The sequence below is a fragment of the Alternaria hordeiaustralica genome, assembly GCF_023758085.1.
Source record: "Alternaria hordeiaustralica strain BMP 2776 chromosome Unknown scaffold_22, whole genome shotgun sequence".
Lineage (NCBI taxonomy): Eukaryota > Fungi > Ascomycota > Dothideomycetes > Pleosporales > Pleosporaceae > Alternaria > Alternaria hordeiaustralica.
In genome coordinates this window covers 268,125-282,440 of record NW_026056794.1, presented here as the reverse complement: position 1 = coordinate 282,440, position 14,316 = coordinate 268,125, and the positions used below count along the sequence as shown (strand labels likewise).

The 14,316-nt window shown below is 52.1% G+C and overlaps 4 protein-coding genes across 4 annotated transcripts; 2 read left to right on the top strand and 2 right to left on the bottom strand.

The window, feature by feature from the left end:
- Positions 1-111: 111 nt before the first annotated feature.
- On the bottom strand, positions 112-1,354 carry J4E84_008558 (uncharacterized protein; the record flags this gene model as incomplete). The annotated part of the gene is made up of 4 exons (XM_049391129.1): positions 112-134; positions 228-345; positions 395-759; positions 1,231-1,354. 4 exons carry the CDS (start codon positions 1,352-1,354, stop codon positions 112-114), a joined length of 630 nt encoding a protein of 209 aa, XP_049241161.1.
- A 1,495-nt stretch (positions 1,355-2,849) lies between these two features.
- On the top strand, positions 2,850-5,348 carry J4E84_008557 (uncharacterized protein; the record flags this gene model as incomplete). Its single annotated transcript, XM_049391128.1, has 1 exon — positions 2,850-5,348. The coding sequence occupies one exon, from the start codon at positions 2,850-2,852 to the stop codon at positions 5,346-5,348; it is 2,499 nt and encodes an 832-aa protein (XP_049241160.1).
- Positions 5,349-5,984: 636 nt separating this feature from the next.
- On the bottom strand, positions 5,985-7,216 carry J4E84_008556 (uncharacterized protein; the record flags this gene model as incomplete). The annotated part of the gene is made up of 2 exons (XM_049391127.1): positions 5,985-6,783; positions 6,843-7,216. 2 exons carry the CDS (start codon positions 7,214-7,216, stop codon positions 5,985-5,987), a joined length of 1,173 nt encoding a protein of 390 aa, XP_049241159.1.
- Positions 7,217-10,424: 3,208 nt separating this feature from the next.
- J4E84_008555 (uncharacterized protein) lies at positions 10,425-11,370 on the top strand (the record flags this gene model as incomplete). The annotated part of the gene is made up of 2 exons (XM_049391126.1): positions 10,425-10,528; positions 10,578-11,370. The coding sequence occupies 2 exons, from the start codon at positions 10,425-10,427 to the stop codon at positions 11,368-11,370; spliced, it is 897 nt and encodes a 298-aa protein (XP_049241158.1).
- Between the last annotated feature and the right edge of the window lie 2,946 nt (positions 11,371-14,316).

Genomic DNA, 14,316 nt, shown 5'->3' with positions numbered 1-14,316 from the left:
CTACGTCACTTTGTAGCGCTATCAAATCTACATCAATCGTATTCACATACTAAGTCTTTGCGACAGTGAAAAACTCTAGTGAAATGAGGTACAAAAAGAGCCCTTACTGTGTCAGAAATGACCCATTTCGATATCTGAATGTCTCTTCAGCGGTTTCACTTTCACCGTTGATCTTCTCTCGTCATTTATGTCGCCATCGCGATACATCCGCATTCTCCACTTCCAACAAGCCAGCGTCAAAGCAGTCAACGGAACTGATATGACAAAATAAAGCCAGAGTTGTTTCGAGAGGACAAGATTGCGAGACTCAGAATCGAAGTCCACAAGGTTCATGCCAAACATTGTCTGTAAGTCGTCAGCATAAGTCAAGGTGTATAGCGGATGTTATACTTACGGCAACGAAAGAGAATGGGAGGTAGAACGACGTGACCAGCGTGATCGCTCTGATGGCGACAGAATCCTCTCGTGCCGATCTACCCATATCAAACGTGTTCTTGCTCTGACTCAGGTTCAACGTATCCAGCATTGACTGAGTAGTCAACTGGGCCCGTTTGTTCATGTAGAGGACTTGTCTTCGGTACGATGTGGCATCCTTGCGAAACTGTCTGAGTGCCGCTTTTATGACTACAGAAGTGCCATCTTGTACTTTGCCCACCTCAGAGAAGACGCTGTTGGCTTCTTCGAGGTCTTTCATCAACTTTTCGAATGACACGAGGATAGGTTCTAGCGGCAAGATTTTGTTCTCAACCGCGCGGACTTCTTTGAGGGTTTCAAATGTAACCAAAGATTGCGTTAGCGACGTACAGGCTGGCTTCATGTCCTTTGCGTCGGTCAGTAGGCGCCCCGAAATATTGATATCATTGACGTAAAGGCTCACCAATTGCAGAAGCTTAGCCTCGTGGTACCCAAGATAGTCACGCCAAGAGCTGAGATGTGTAGATATCAGCATCGAGTGGACCAGCATGGAATTTGACAGCAGCCTAAGTCTGGCGTCCGGTTGTTGTAGTACCTGATGAAGGTAGGCGTCGAAGTGAGCGGTCGGGCTCGGATGTATAATGAACAATGTTGATCTCGCCCGCTTCTGGTCAGCAAAGTGGTAAATTCCTGTTTGTCGAATGCGCCATGGGTTTCCCGTGGTGACAGCTTTCTGTTCCGAGTATTTGAAGACCCAACCGAACTCTAAACAATCGTTACCACATTGGATTTGGATGTCGATTAGAGATGACATACCAGAGCGTTTATCCGTGAAATGCGATTGCGACGCGCTGGAGAATCCCTCTTCCGTCGGCAGATGTCGATCTTTGAAGCACGTCAAAATTTGAAGGAATCCAGGGCTCAGGTGGTAACGATCCATGAGAAGCGATATCATGTCGCTGCTGATATTGAGAGGCGCCCATGTGTCTTTTTGGTGAACCGTACTAACAAATCTCATCAGCCTGGAGGCAGAACTGTTCAAGTCTACTCACTATATTTCCAAATCACTACTCTGTCCATCTGCATCGTTTGGATTATTGTCAAAGTAAGTCGACAGTTGCGAACTGCTGGTAAAGCTTTGGGTTGATGGAGTATGCGACGCATCACGTGCGAAGCGAGTGACCTTGAGCAAATGGCTCTCCTTGCGCTTCGAGAACAACTGATGGCAGCCGAGGATGCAGGCCTGTATCTGTGACGTTGATAGGGCGAGTGCATGAAGGTCATGCGCACTCCCGTCGTCTTGCCGAGTACTAGAAGACATATCGGAATTGTGAATTGCAGGGTAGTAAGACTTTGCGCAGAGACGCTCCGTGATATTTGCAATAAGTACGTGTTCGCTCCTCGCCTTCCCAAAACCGCGGCATGGCCTTATCCAATCCTGAGGGGCCCCGCACTGCCTGGACGGGCTGACAGGCACAGCGCCTCAGTCCTTTGCATCACTAGTAGAATGCCTCCCGTTAGCGTTCACCGGTCGCGAAAACAATGGGCGCATTGTATTACCTCCAGTCATCCTAATGATGTCAGCACAGCCTAGTGAGCCTTTCTGAGCGACTGACCGCCGTCAAAAGCTCAGGAGCCTCGAACGTTAAGTACTCCTCTCCAGCTCTTTGGATGTTGAAATTGATGTTATCACCGAATTTGTTTCTGAGGAACTTTTGTAGCTTGTCACGGCTGTAGTACCGTTGGAGGGCTTGCTGTTGTATCATGGCTTGGTGGTGGCGAAGCTGAGACAAGGCAGGATAGCATCTGCCCGCCGCTGGGGACTTTATAGCCTGTTGTAATCTGTACAAGGCTGAGACAAGATCAACTCGGTCTCCATCAAGCCGGGGGGTGTCTGCGTTGGCGCAAGCCTACCTGCATACCTGGGTAGGTCCTGCTCATCATCTATACACCGGCGTCGTGTTGTCAAAATACTGGCCTGCAGCTGGGCAGCCAGGTATTCGAAGGCGGAACAGTACACGCGGTGCCATGCCTGCTACTTGAAACGCCACGCTGCTGCGGGCGGGTCGAGCCTTTCAAGATTGGAAGTGGAGCCTGGCGACACGCGGGCGCCGGGACCCCGCGCGACGCGGCCCCTTGGCAATCAAGCGATGACGCCGTTCACATGGGCGATGTTGCCTACAGCCCGGAAGTGTCTTGCTGCATCGCTGCCCCATAGTTCTGAGTGCCAGTGGACGTCTTACCCCAACTTTGCTACCAGTGGCTCCCGTCAAGCAACAAGCTAACGAGCTTCGTGTGGCCTCTCTCTGCGTTGCAGGGACCGACGCGCATGGCCGGTTCCACCAAGCGCGTCTATCCTGCATTTCGACGCGAGTCCCGTCGCGTGCGACGATCGAAGAGTCCTTGATAATCGACCCGCTGGGCAGCCCGGTTCGATGAGCGCCAGGCCCAGTTTCTCAACCTCGCGGACCAGTGTGTCCATACCACGCAAAGCTCAGTGTGAGGAGCTGGCCCAGAAATTACAAGATGCTGTTGAACGGACTACCAAGGACGTCGCAGAAGATGATGCGCAGCGCAGCGCCTTCTTGCCGAAACCCGACCTTGACCAGATACTCAACGATAGGTCGTTGGAGCTGTTGTTCACAGAGTTGGTCACTGAGACTTCTTCCTTCGGAGGTGGCGTGTTCTTACAAACTAGTGCTACCAGTACTGCTCATGAAGAGAAGGGCTCAGATTTCGTAAATGACGACATGCAGGTGTTCATCAATAGTTGCATTGACGCGACGAAGCGCAAACCACTGGATGAACCATCCTGGAGAGCTCTACTTGCTCTGTTTCTGTACCAGAACAACAAGGAATTACTCTCGTTATTCGTGGAATGGATGGTCATCATGTTCGACCATCCTACAGCCAAGTCTCACAATCTTATACCGTCTGATGAATCGATACCGTTCACGAAGACCACCCTGAAAGGATATGATGTTCCAAATTGGTGCCACAGACTCATCCTCCTGGATCAAGCGATATTCAAACCAGTCATGATTCAGAAGCTGGAGCACCACGACGTCACCACCAGCGAACGCTTGCCTTTCATGGGCCGGTATCAACCCATCAAGAGCGGCTCTCAAGGCCAAGTCTTCAAAGCTGAGATAGCACAATGTCACTGGGAAATTCGAGAGAACGAGGACCAGGAAAAATCGGACTTTGTACCTGGTAATCCGAACAGCACGAAAGTTGTGGCGCTCAAAGTCTTCAAGGCGGCGGAACCTGCGCGCAATATGCTCGATGCCACTCAAGACTTCAAGATCGAGCTCAGAATCTTGGAGGAACTAAGGACGTACAAGACTAAGCACAAAATGATAATGCTGCATTTGGGTAGTATTACTGAGCTCGACGGGGCAGGAATGCCGACCAGACATTCTCTCATTTTTGAACTGGCAAGTTTCAGTTTGGGTGATCTCCTCAAAGGCAGGAATCGCCCCCAGGAAGCCGTCAAACCATCTCGTTTGCTTGCTAGCCTCGTAGACATTATCGAAGCATTAGAGTGCTTGCATGACAAGCTCGACACTCTCCATCTCGACATCAAACCTGACAACATCTTGATCTTCGAGACTCGTTCCGGTTCCGGAGACGAAGAGCAGTATGAACTCACCTGGAAGCTCAGCGACTTTGGTCTAGCTGGAAAGAAGGCTGCGAAAAAGCCAAAGGCTGGATCTGCGCAGACCTCGACAGCTACTTCTCGAGAGTCCACTCTACCTGCAACAAGACCAACCGGTTTATATCAAGCCCCGGAAATACAAGAGCAAGAGACTAGTCATGCAGGACGGGGAAGTGATGTCTGGTCTATGGGCTGTGTCACACTTATGGTACTTGCGTTCATATATGCCGGATCGACGGAGGTCACAGAGTTGGAGAGTTCCCTGATGGTCAGATTCCAGAATCTCGGCGGCAGAGAGCCTTTGTTCTATATAAGGAGCGACTCATACCCATGGAAACACCGAACTTCGCACATTTGTCACTATCTCCAAAGTCGGGACCCGGGCGATGATGTGATACCTCATACAGCAGGACCGCTTCGTGCCGCACTACACCCCAGTCTCATCGACTGGTCCAATATTCTGATCGAGGACTCATACGCATTCAAAACCGAGCAGAAGTTCGTACTATACATACTCAAAGTGATTGTCGGTAGAGTTCTTCTGATCGATCGCGGCAGACGAATAGAGGCATCTGAGCTGCGCGAAAGACTGGCCTATATTCAACAAGAGTGGGAAAAATATGATGTCGCATCTGAGAACTACGTCTATCCAGATGCTTTGGCAGGTTTGGACCTTGTACAAAGCCCAAGCTCACCGGTATACGGAAGCACCCCCCGCATCTCAGATGACAGTATCTTGTCGACGGCTGTTGCGCCTGAATCTCCTCATCCCCCACGGACTGAAATAGTGGCGCCCCAAGGAGGCCTTACGCAGGAGCAAAATGCGCAGATGCAGGAACTTCGCCGCGCGATTGAGCGAAACCATGCCCTCAGCGTGCAAACCCTCCTCGAACAAAGCCCTGAGATACTAGGCCATTTATGCCCTGGCGTAAGGAGGTACCCGATTCATTTAGCGCTGTTCAAGAACGCCTATGAAGCTCTCGACGTGCTTCTTGAGAACGCATCTATTGAGATCACGAATCTGTCTTGCAGCCGACGAACCGCCCTCGATTTTGCATTGGAGTTGGGGAAGCCCGCAGCTCTTGACTGCATCCGAAAGCATCGCTGGAAATTCGAGTTTCCGCCCGAGCTCTATGAAAAGCGCAAGAAGCACTTAGGTGCCGAAGCGCAAAATATTGCGGATGATCTGTTTGGTATCAGGAAAGCTGCGACACCGAAGCCCAAGAAAACCTTGTTTGGGATACCTAGGAGTAGGACATCTAATTCGTCTACATGACCTTGCGACTTTGGAGAAGAGTATCGAGGTTCTTAGCAATCAACAAGAACCGGAGCTTTATACTGTTAGTCTTGATGAATGCGTTGGCGCGCGGATCACAGCATCGGTCCTCATACCCCCACATATACATGGCATACCCTCTTACGGACCGCTAAAGGCTTGCAGTAGCTAGATGGCAATACCGAGCTCATAGGTCCAAAAAGATCTGCTTTCAGGCAAAGAGATGCAAGGCTCTCTCGCTTGAACGGGGTGGTGTTGGCGATGCTGCATGGGCAAAAAGAAGGCATAAACATACAACAGCGGGGATTCGCTAGTGGTCACCCACCTAACTACTAATCCGCCGGTACACTGCTTGTATATGGCTGAGCGGACGGGAAGCCTAATTCTCAGTGTCCTATGGTCGTATGTGGAAGAATGCGATGATGGTAGCCATTATATCCGCAAAACTGTGGGAAAGGCGAAAGAAAACGAGGTGGGCGCTAGTCCCCGCTACAATCACACCGCTCTTACCACTGCAACTTTGGTAGGTCTAGTCGGTGATACGGTGTAGGAAGATTGGTAGATTCGGTTGCTTATATTATACCCAATTCTCGTTCATGATACATAGTCTTCTTGAAGTCCATATCGTTTCCCCATTTACTTCTGCAACACCGGCCATCCCTTGACATACTTGATCGGATTCCATCCCAGAAACTTGAAGTTGTCTCGGTAAAGCGGGTCGAATGTCGTGTTGACGTAATGGTAGTACAGCACGTCGCTTCCGCGGTAGTCGGAAATCACCGCCTGTCCTCCGGGTGCGTATGTGTTACCATGGCTGCCATAGACCATGCTTCCGCCACCTTCAGCGAGATCCTTTCCATTGCGGTCCACGAAGGGCCCGCGGGGCGACTTTGAGCGACCGACAAAGATGGTGTACTCGGCTCCAGGAGGGGGCAGCGCAGCGGGGTCGTAGCCGCAGCACAGACCCGCTGAGTACCAGAGGTAGTAGAAGCCTTGCTCCTTGTTGTAGTTGATATACGGGGCTTCCTCGGCGGATGCACCGCCCCAGGAGAGGGACATGTTGGCGTATGCCTGCTCCTTGGTAGGCAGCACTGGGTCATAGGTGTAGCTCAGCTGGCGGGCAGTGGGGATTTTGACGGATTTGAGGTCCTTGGTCAACTCGAACTGCCAGAGGTTGGCCCACCAGGAGCCGTAGGAGAGGTAGCTTTTGCCAGTCTTGGCGTCTTGGATGAAAGCCGCGTCGATGGTGTTGGTCTTGCTCAGCGGGAAGGGAGCGTCGGTGCTGTTGGACGACACGACCATGCCGTGGTCAGTCCAGGACCCGTTCTGCAGGGTCTTCGAGGTGGCAAGTCCAATGAAGGACTCCGAGACGCCGAAGTCGGAGACGGTATAGTAGCAGTAATAGGTATCACCGACCTTGTGAACATCTGGGGCCCTGCATTATAGTGTTAGTACACAATTTCTTTTGGTATTTGCAAAGTAGCTGCCTCTTACCAAAGACGGTTTGCCTGAGCGGGATCATCAATGCTGCCAGGCGGCTCCAGAACTTGAGCGACAACCTCCCAGTACCCTTCCAGACTGTTCTTCTTCGAAGCACGAGAGGTGGTTGCCAAGCCATGAGAGGAGAATGAGTAGTAGTGGCCGTCTGGTCCGAGCACAATACTTGGGTCGTGGATGTGGACACCACCAAGCGTACCGTTCAAGTCCTGACCTGTGATCTTGCGAGGCGCGGGCCAGTATTCCCTGGAGTAGGGGTCTTTGACTGGTTTGGGCGAGTTGTGAGATGATGAAGGAGCGGCAAGGGCCGGGGTGAAGAGAGACGAGAACCCTAAAGCGAGAGCCGTAAGGCTGGCTTTGGTGGAGGACATCCTGGGTAGAAGGCGACCTGGCGCGGCGATAATCTCTAGTGATGATCGGGAAACCTCTTGGTCTTTATAGCATACCGCATTTCGTCTATGATGCGGATCTATCTTTCGCGCCTGGGCAGGTCTTGTGTGCCATGTGCAGACGAACGGCGCATCATACTGCCCTTGCAGCGACACCCTCGTCGCGTACCACGATCCGTCCGGTCGGGTAGTCTGAGATGGGTAACGGTTCCTGGAAAAGGAAGGCAAACAACCACTCTCCGCAAGTGACGTTGAAAAGGTGGGGATGGAGCCTTGGGGTAGGAAGTTTACGGGAGGCGGAGGATTTCGTTCGCTCGAATCAAAGGTCAGCAAAGCCTGCTAGTGGGGCCTAAAGTTGGCGACTTCATATCGTCTCCAGAGCCCATCATTCGAGAAGCGGAGACGAGGAAGGAATGCGAAGACATCGCAGTCGGATTTGTGACGGAGATTCGGGATGTCCAGGTGTCGTGGGTAGCGGGAGGTAGGCCGGTGGCTCGTCTTCTCTGAAGCCAAGAGGCTCTTGCCATTCCAATCTCCCCATCTGACATCTTCCGGCCGGAAGCGGGCTCGAGTACGGGTGGCGATGCATGCAACGAAGTTGTGAAGTACAATCGGAATTAGCGACAGGATAACTTGTAGCAATTTTGATGGCTCTTCCATGGTTTCTGCGTCTTTGGACATGCAGAGCGGAAGGACTGCCTGGTGCGCACGGACCTTCCACTAGCGGGGACTATAGATCGACGCCACCGTAAGTCTGGCCGTGGTCGATTGAATCGCGGTCTTGTCAGTCCATCATCACAAACCACCTTGCGGGTATCGCATTGTTGTGGCCACTCGATTCGCAATAACTAGGTACATGAATTCACAGAAAGCTCAAACTTACCTTTCGACCTTCCGTAAGGTCAACACGCCTAACTAGCTAGGCAGGGCAGAAGTATAAGTAGTCAGCTTCAGCTGAAGCCTACCTACTTAGCCTTGAAGCCACGCATTGCGCCCCTCGTGCGGCTGAACCACCAGAGAACCTTTCTGCAACATAAAGGTGAGCATCTGTCGTGCTCTTCTCCAACATGTGTCGACCTACCATTTGCATCTTGCGAGATTTCGACGTTACAAGCAGCATCCAACATGATCGATATCACTTACCCCAAATCGCGCGATAACTGGAGCCTCGACGTCGTCAACATCTTAGCCTTCTTGGGCGAGCATAACATCCTAGCTTGCAGCCAGCAGATCTGCATGTCCTGGACGTGCTTCCTACCACGACTGATACCGGCGCCTCAAGGCCTTCTCGCTCAACGACCCAAAAAGCTTGCATCCGAGGACGATGTACCGGTGATGGGAGTACTTTCGGGTATTAAGAGACCAAACTTGCAGTATTTTGGACGGATGGTCCACACTGATGGGTCCGAGTTGCCACCATTCACGTCACGTGTGCTCAAAATTAGGTGGAAGGAAACGAAGCCGTTCCTGCATCGGCGATACCTTCCGTTTCAGAGAAATCATCTCGATATGGAAGAACCGGACGCCTATGGAAGGAAAAAGAAGAATCTGTTTCTACCAAGATTGTTCTCGCCAATGAACATGATCGCTATTGTCAGCTGCGCGATGAGTCTTGGACTAGCAGGGTGGGCTCTCGTGCTTGTAGATGCTGTCGCGCTTACTGGTATTTTGGTCATGAGCTTTACGACACCTCTACTGTGTGTCGGAATGCGTTGGAGACCACGATCCATGCGTACGTATACTGATCAGATACCGCAAGATATGGTCGTTATCAAGTCCTCGAACGAATGCCTCACGGTTGTGGAGTGTGATCGATCCATAGCGCGTCTTCTCTACTTCCACCCCGAGAATATCGAATACAATGTCAGCTCTTTCACGGGGCGCGGCTTGAGTGGTACTGTTGGTGGGCTCACCCTCGTGGGCTCCATTGTGCTGTTTGGGAATGCAGTATGGACGATGAAAGCAGCACTTGCTGTCACATATACAGTCCTGAACCTTTTGTATTGGATCGCCGCAATCCTTCCGGTCCGTTTGTCATGGCATATGGATCTTGTTGTCGGGTTGTCGGAAATAACACACTACGAAAGTTTCACAGAATGTCTCTGGAAAACCATCTGTACCACGAAACATAGTGATTGGGCACTGGAACATGTGCCTAAGACTGTTGCGTGGAGTCGATGGCTGGATGAAGCGCAAGATCAGGCTAGATCTGCCCCAGATTCGACCTGGGACGCACAGGAAGCTCTTGCAGTCATGCGTGACAGATACAGGTCGCAGTTGTGAGCTTGCATAGCTCTCGTGGCTGTAGCCTCTGTGCAGGTTAGAGCTACCTCTAGGATCCGCCTCTAGGTCGCCGAAGGATCGCTTGCGCATAGGCGCACTCGACTTGTTCGCAAGAGACGGTCGCCGCGCAGACGGCCCAGCAACGACAATTCGAGGTAAAATAGTTCAACGATCAGACATGCTTTTGTATCTGGATATCGTTCCGAGGTCCTAAAGTCAGCTGAGGTGGACCAAGTGGAACTGCGGCCGTACGTGGGTGAATCAGAGCCTAATCTAGATTTCAGTCTCGATGTCGACAAAGAGATATGAGTAAATGAGCCTCGCGATGTCGATACCACTCAAGAGCGTTTGTGACCACGGGTGGCGCACGGCGATAACTTCCCACTGCAAAGGAAATCGTATATAGACACCAAGGCATTCACCGATGCACTTAGTGTACTCAGATAGCCCGAATCAAGGCTCAGAAAAAGTCCGGGTGCGATACCGGAATGAACGGACATATGATCAATCACGCCCATACCCATCTCGTATCAAAATCTGGAGCGGGCCTTCATCGGCCGATTGCAACACCCCGCCGTCGCCCGAGCCTTGCCAAGACACAACCCAAGATACTGTACGAGTAAACGTCGCGGACGCTAACATCAAGAGCTGAGCCTATGACTGATATGATTAGTCAGTCGTGGTTCTTTCAATCGTGGATTACGAATCAAGCGAGTCAAGATACCCGGGTACCTATCTTCACGATGGCGAGAATTTCGAGCTACAGAGGATCTACTGGAGGCTGGGCGGAGCTTGTCAGAATCCAGATTGCGGAGCCCGGAGATTAGTATAACTACATGCCAGCTCCCTTCACTTCTCGCGATCTCCGTTGTGAGTTGACTATCGGTGGTTCAAAACATTCGTCACAATGGTAAACCCTACCTCAGTGCTTGTCGCAGTTTCCGTGCTCATCAACCCTCTCGCCGCCGCTTCGAGTGGAAGCAACGAGTACGACACCGGATATTCTCCCAAGTAATGCTATACCCACAATTCTGATGACTACTGTACTCATCTCCCACAGCTACTCAGCACCACCCGCATACACCAACATCACATTCATCCTCGACAAAATCCTGGCACGCGGCTACCTGAAAGTCGGCACAACAGGAGACTACAAGCCCTTCTCCTACAAAGTCACAAACCAAACCGCACTCCCCGCCACCCCAGCCATCAACACCACGTACATCGGGGCCGATATCGACTTAGCGCAGTCGCTTTCCAACTCGCTCGGCCTTCCACGTCCAGTTGAGTTCGTTCCTACCATCTGGGCGAACATCACAACGGACCTCGTAGCACAGAAGTTTGATGTCGCGATGAGCGGCGTTAGCATTACCTTGGCTCGCGCACAGAAGGTCTTCTTTTCTACTGCAATTCAGCGCGTGGGTAAGGCAGCCTGCGTGCGATGCGCGGATCTAGAAAAGTTCTCGTCTCTGGAGGCTATTGATACTGCGGGGATTAAAGTCGCTGTTAACCCAGGCGGCACGAACGAGGCGTTTGATCGGGCGAACTTGAAGGCTGCTACTATTGTTCTGGTGCAGGACAATAACGCCGTCTACAAAGCTGTTATGGATGGAGATGCCGATGCGATGATTAGCGATATCATCGAGGTTGAGTTGCAGGTTCGGCTGCATCCTGATGTGCTGTGCATCGTCAATCCGAACGCCACATTTACGTTTGAAGAGTTGGGGTATATGGTTGAAAGGGATGTTGTGTGGAAGCAGTATTTGGATATGTTTGTGCATATTCAGCTTGGGAGTGGTGGGTGGAATCGTACGCTGGAGAAGTGGATGTCGTACAAATGGCCTTCAGTATAGATGAGTGTGTAGAAGACAGCTGTCGATGGAGATTATACACATAGCTGCTCAACCATGAATGCCAGAAATGTAAGGTCACTAGCTATACCAGATGCAATAGGAAGCGGGTGGTAAAGCCAGAGATGTTATATCCGATACCGAATGATGATAGTGATGGCTGCATCTGCGTAAGCACTAGAACCACCTGTGCTTACTGCGTACTGCCTGTAACATCACTCATTGGCCGGTCAAAACGCCTCTCAGTATCATTAAGCCACAGCGGTGGCCTTTTGGCGATGGCGGCGATGGCGGCGATGCCGCATTTCTGTGTCTGGACTGGTCAACGAAACCTCCATGTTCACCCCTATTCGACGATAGCTATCTTTTGGAGGGCGGTTGCAAATGGCCACCCAAAAAACGCAAGAAGCTGCAAGAAGCTGCACGAGATGACCAAACCCCCCTCCTCTGGCATATATCCGTCGATAGAGACAGCAACTCCACCATTCTCTTCATACACGGCGCTTTTGTAGACGCTCACGACTGGGAACTGGTGGTACCCTACATGCATGGCTACCATCTCCTTCTCCCAGACTGCCCTGGACACGGTAACTCGTCGCACATACCGTTCTCTATCGAGACATCCGCAGAGCATATCGCGCGTCTGATAGAGGCACAAGCTATCGGCGGTCGAGCCCATATCGTTGGTCATAGTCTCGGTGCTTCTGTCGCAGTCTGCCTTGCCGCGAACTATCCTCATGTCGTTGAATCATTGTTCGTCTCTGGATACAGCGAAGCGCCTGTCTCCAGCGCTCCGTTATTACCTTACCTGCTCTGGGCCTCCAATCGCATGGAAAACGCTGTCCCACGACCCTGGATTTGCTGGCTCATGGATGGTACAGAACTCCGCCGCACAAAGAACCCTTCGCTATCGCTTTGCACACAGATCGCGCAGAGCGACAGCGCAGCGGCGCAAATGCAGCCATGGTCTGCACGAACCCTGATCATTGTCGCTGGGAAGGGTGGGGTGGTTCCATCTAGCGATAGCCCGGAGGCTGCTCGCAAACTCGTCAAGATTGGAAAAGAGAACAACACTTTGACTCTTGCTTATACGCATCCGGATATGAGGCATCCTTGGAATAGGCAGAATCCTCGGCTTTGGGCGGAGACTGTTGTAGCGTGGGTTGAGGGGATGAAGCTTCCAGCTGGGTTTGTGCCACTGTAGGCACTTGACGAGATGAAGCTTCAGACTTTTGCCTTATCAAAGATCGCGGTAACTGAGTAGTTGAAGAGGATAGCGCGTGTAGATGCGGAGCAGCAGGGTGTGATCAGTAAAAGGAAGGCACGACCTCGGTCGCTAGCTCACGTGACAGGATGCACCTCAGTTGACGGTCATCGGTACCAGAGTGCACTATCATCACAGATCACCTCGATCTGTTGCGACCGACGGAACGGAGATGAGAGGTATAATCCAGAGCGCTATACCCAGGTCGTGAAGGAGCGATACTGGCGGGCGTATGAAATTGCACGTGAGATTGCACCAACATGGGCGGATGGTTAGGCCCCCGAACCTGCATGGGAAAGATAGCAGGGAAATGAATCGACGATGAAAGCAGCGAAGACGTCTCTTCGTGAGGTTTGCACTTGGCTGTAGTGTGGCGCGCAACCGTGGTGGCTGTTGTGTAGGTCTTGGTGGTCTCACTGTGCAGATGACGAGGGCGCCTGGCCACGGCCGATGTGACGGCTGGCGGGTGCTGGGGCTAGTGATCGGCTTAATCACGCAGCTCTCGAGGTCTCGAAGCCCTCAAGGTTTCTAGACCGCGCAACTACCAGACGCCGATCGCATAGCACAAACACAAAGACAGAAGGTGTAGAATAGCTCCTCTTTTGACTGCAGCACGTTTGTTTCCTTTCAAAGGGGTACCGTCATCACAACAAAGACAGATGCAGACTGTTGAACCACAACAAAAGTATTTCGGGCCTACAGTATACGAGGGAACGTCATCCCTCGATGCAGCACTTGGTCTCTTTGGGCAGCTGCAGTGTTGAAATTCTCACCTAGTGGCCGAGCATCTATTTTTACCACCCTGGGGTGTTGCACAGCCACGCTGGCGCCGTCCATGGGGTCATCGGCGTAGGCTACCAAAGTGAATTTGATGATGATGAACTCCTATGATTTTGTGTGCACAAGATATGATGATGGCGAGATAAGCTCTTTGTGCACGGCTTGAAGCTTCAGGTGGTTCTCCAACTCCGCATCGATGACACGATGGTTGACTTGGCGACGGCAACGGTCTCGAGCGGACCGGGGTAGTTTGATAGGCCCTCCTTACACGGTAGCAGTCTTCAGCTGCCAGTATACGACAGTAGTGGTGTATTGGCGTGTGAGGGCAGCGTGTCTCGCAGTAGCAGCAGATAGTGATGACCTAGCGATAAAAAGCATTCCTTCCCCAGCTCGCGCAACAGTCCCTGACAGCTCCCCAACGTCAACCCCATCTGCATCCCATCGTGTTCTCGAACGCGGCCCAACAACCATCATCCTTCGATAGCGTCGGATCCAGCGACTGCGCCATCGCGGAATTAATCGAGGCTAGCGCCGCGCGTCCCTTCCTGATTGGAGTGAACCCCCTTGGCTGTCGCCGCACGGTTTCAGAAGAGAGGCAGATTACCGGCTTCAGCGCCTCGTCCTCATTTCAACCACATCGCTCCCTCGTTCGTCAGTCGTTTCACTTTTGCGTCCCTCGTACCTGCCGACTCGACCCCAAACCCTCTTCCTGGCTCGCCGCTCCCTCGACGCGCCTTCCCTCTGGACGCTTGCCTTTGTTTACCGCTTTCCATCAGGCACGAGAAAGGTTGAACCTGCGGCCGACCCCCGTTTAATCTACTGCTTGTTTCTTTTGCTACACTCGCTTTTGTCAGCAACCACCCGCGCATACCAACGTCGCCCGACCCTTCGCTGCTGCGACCGTC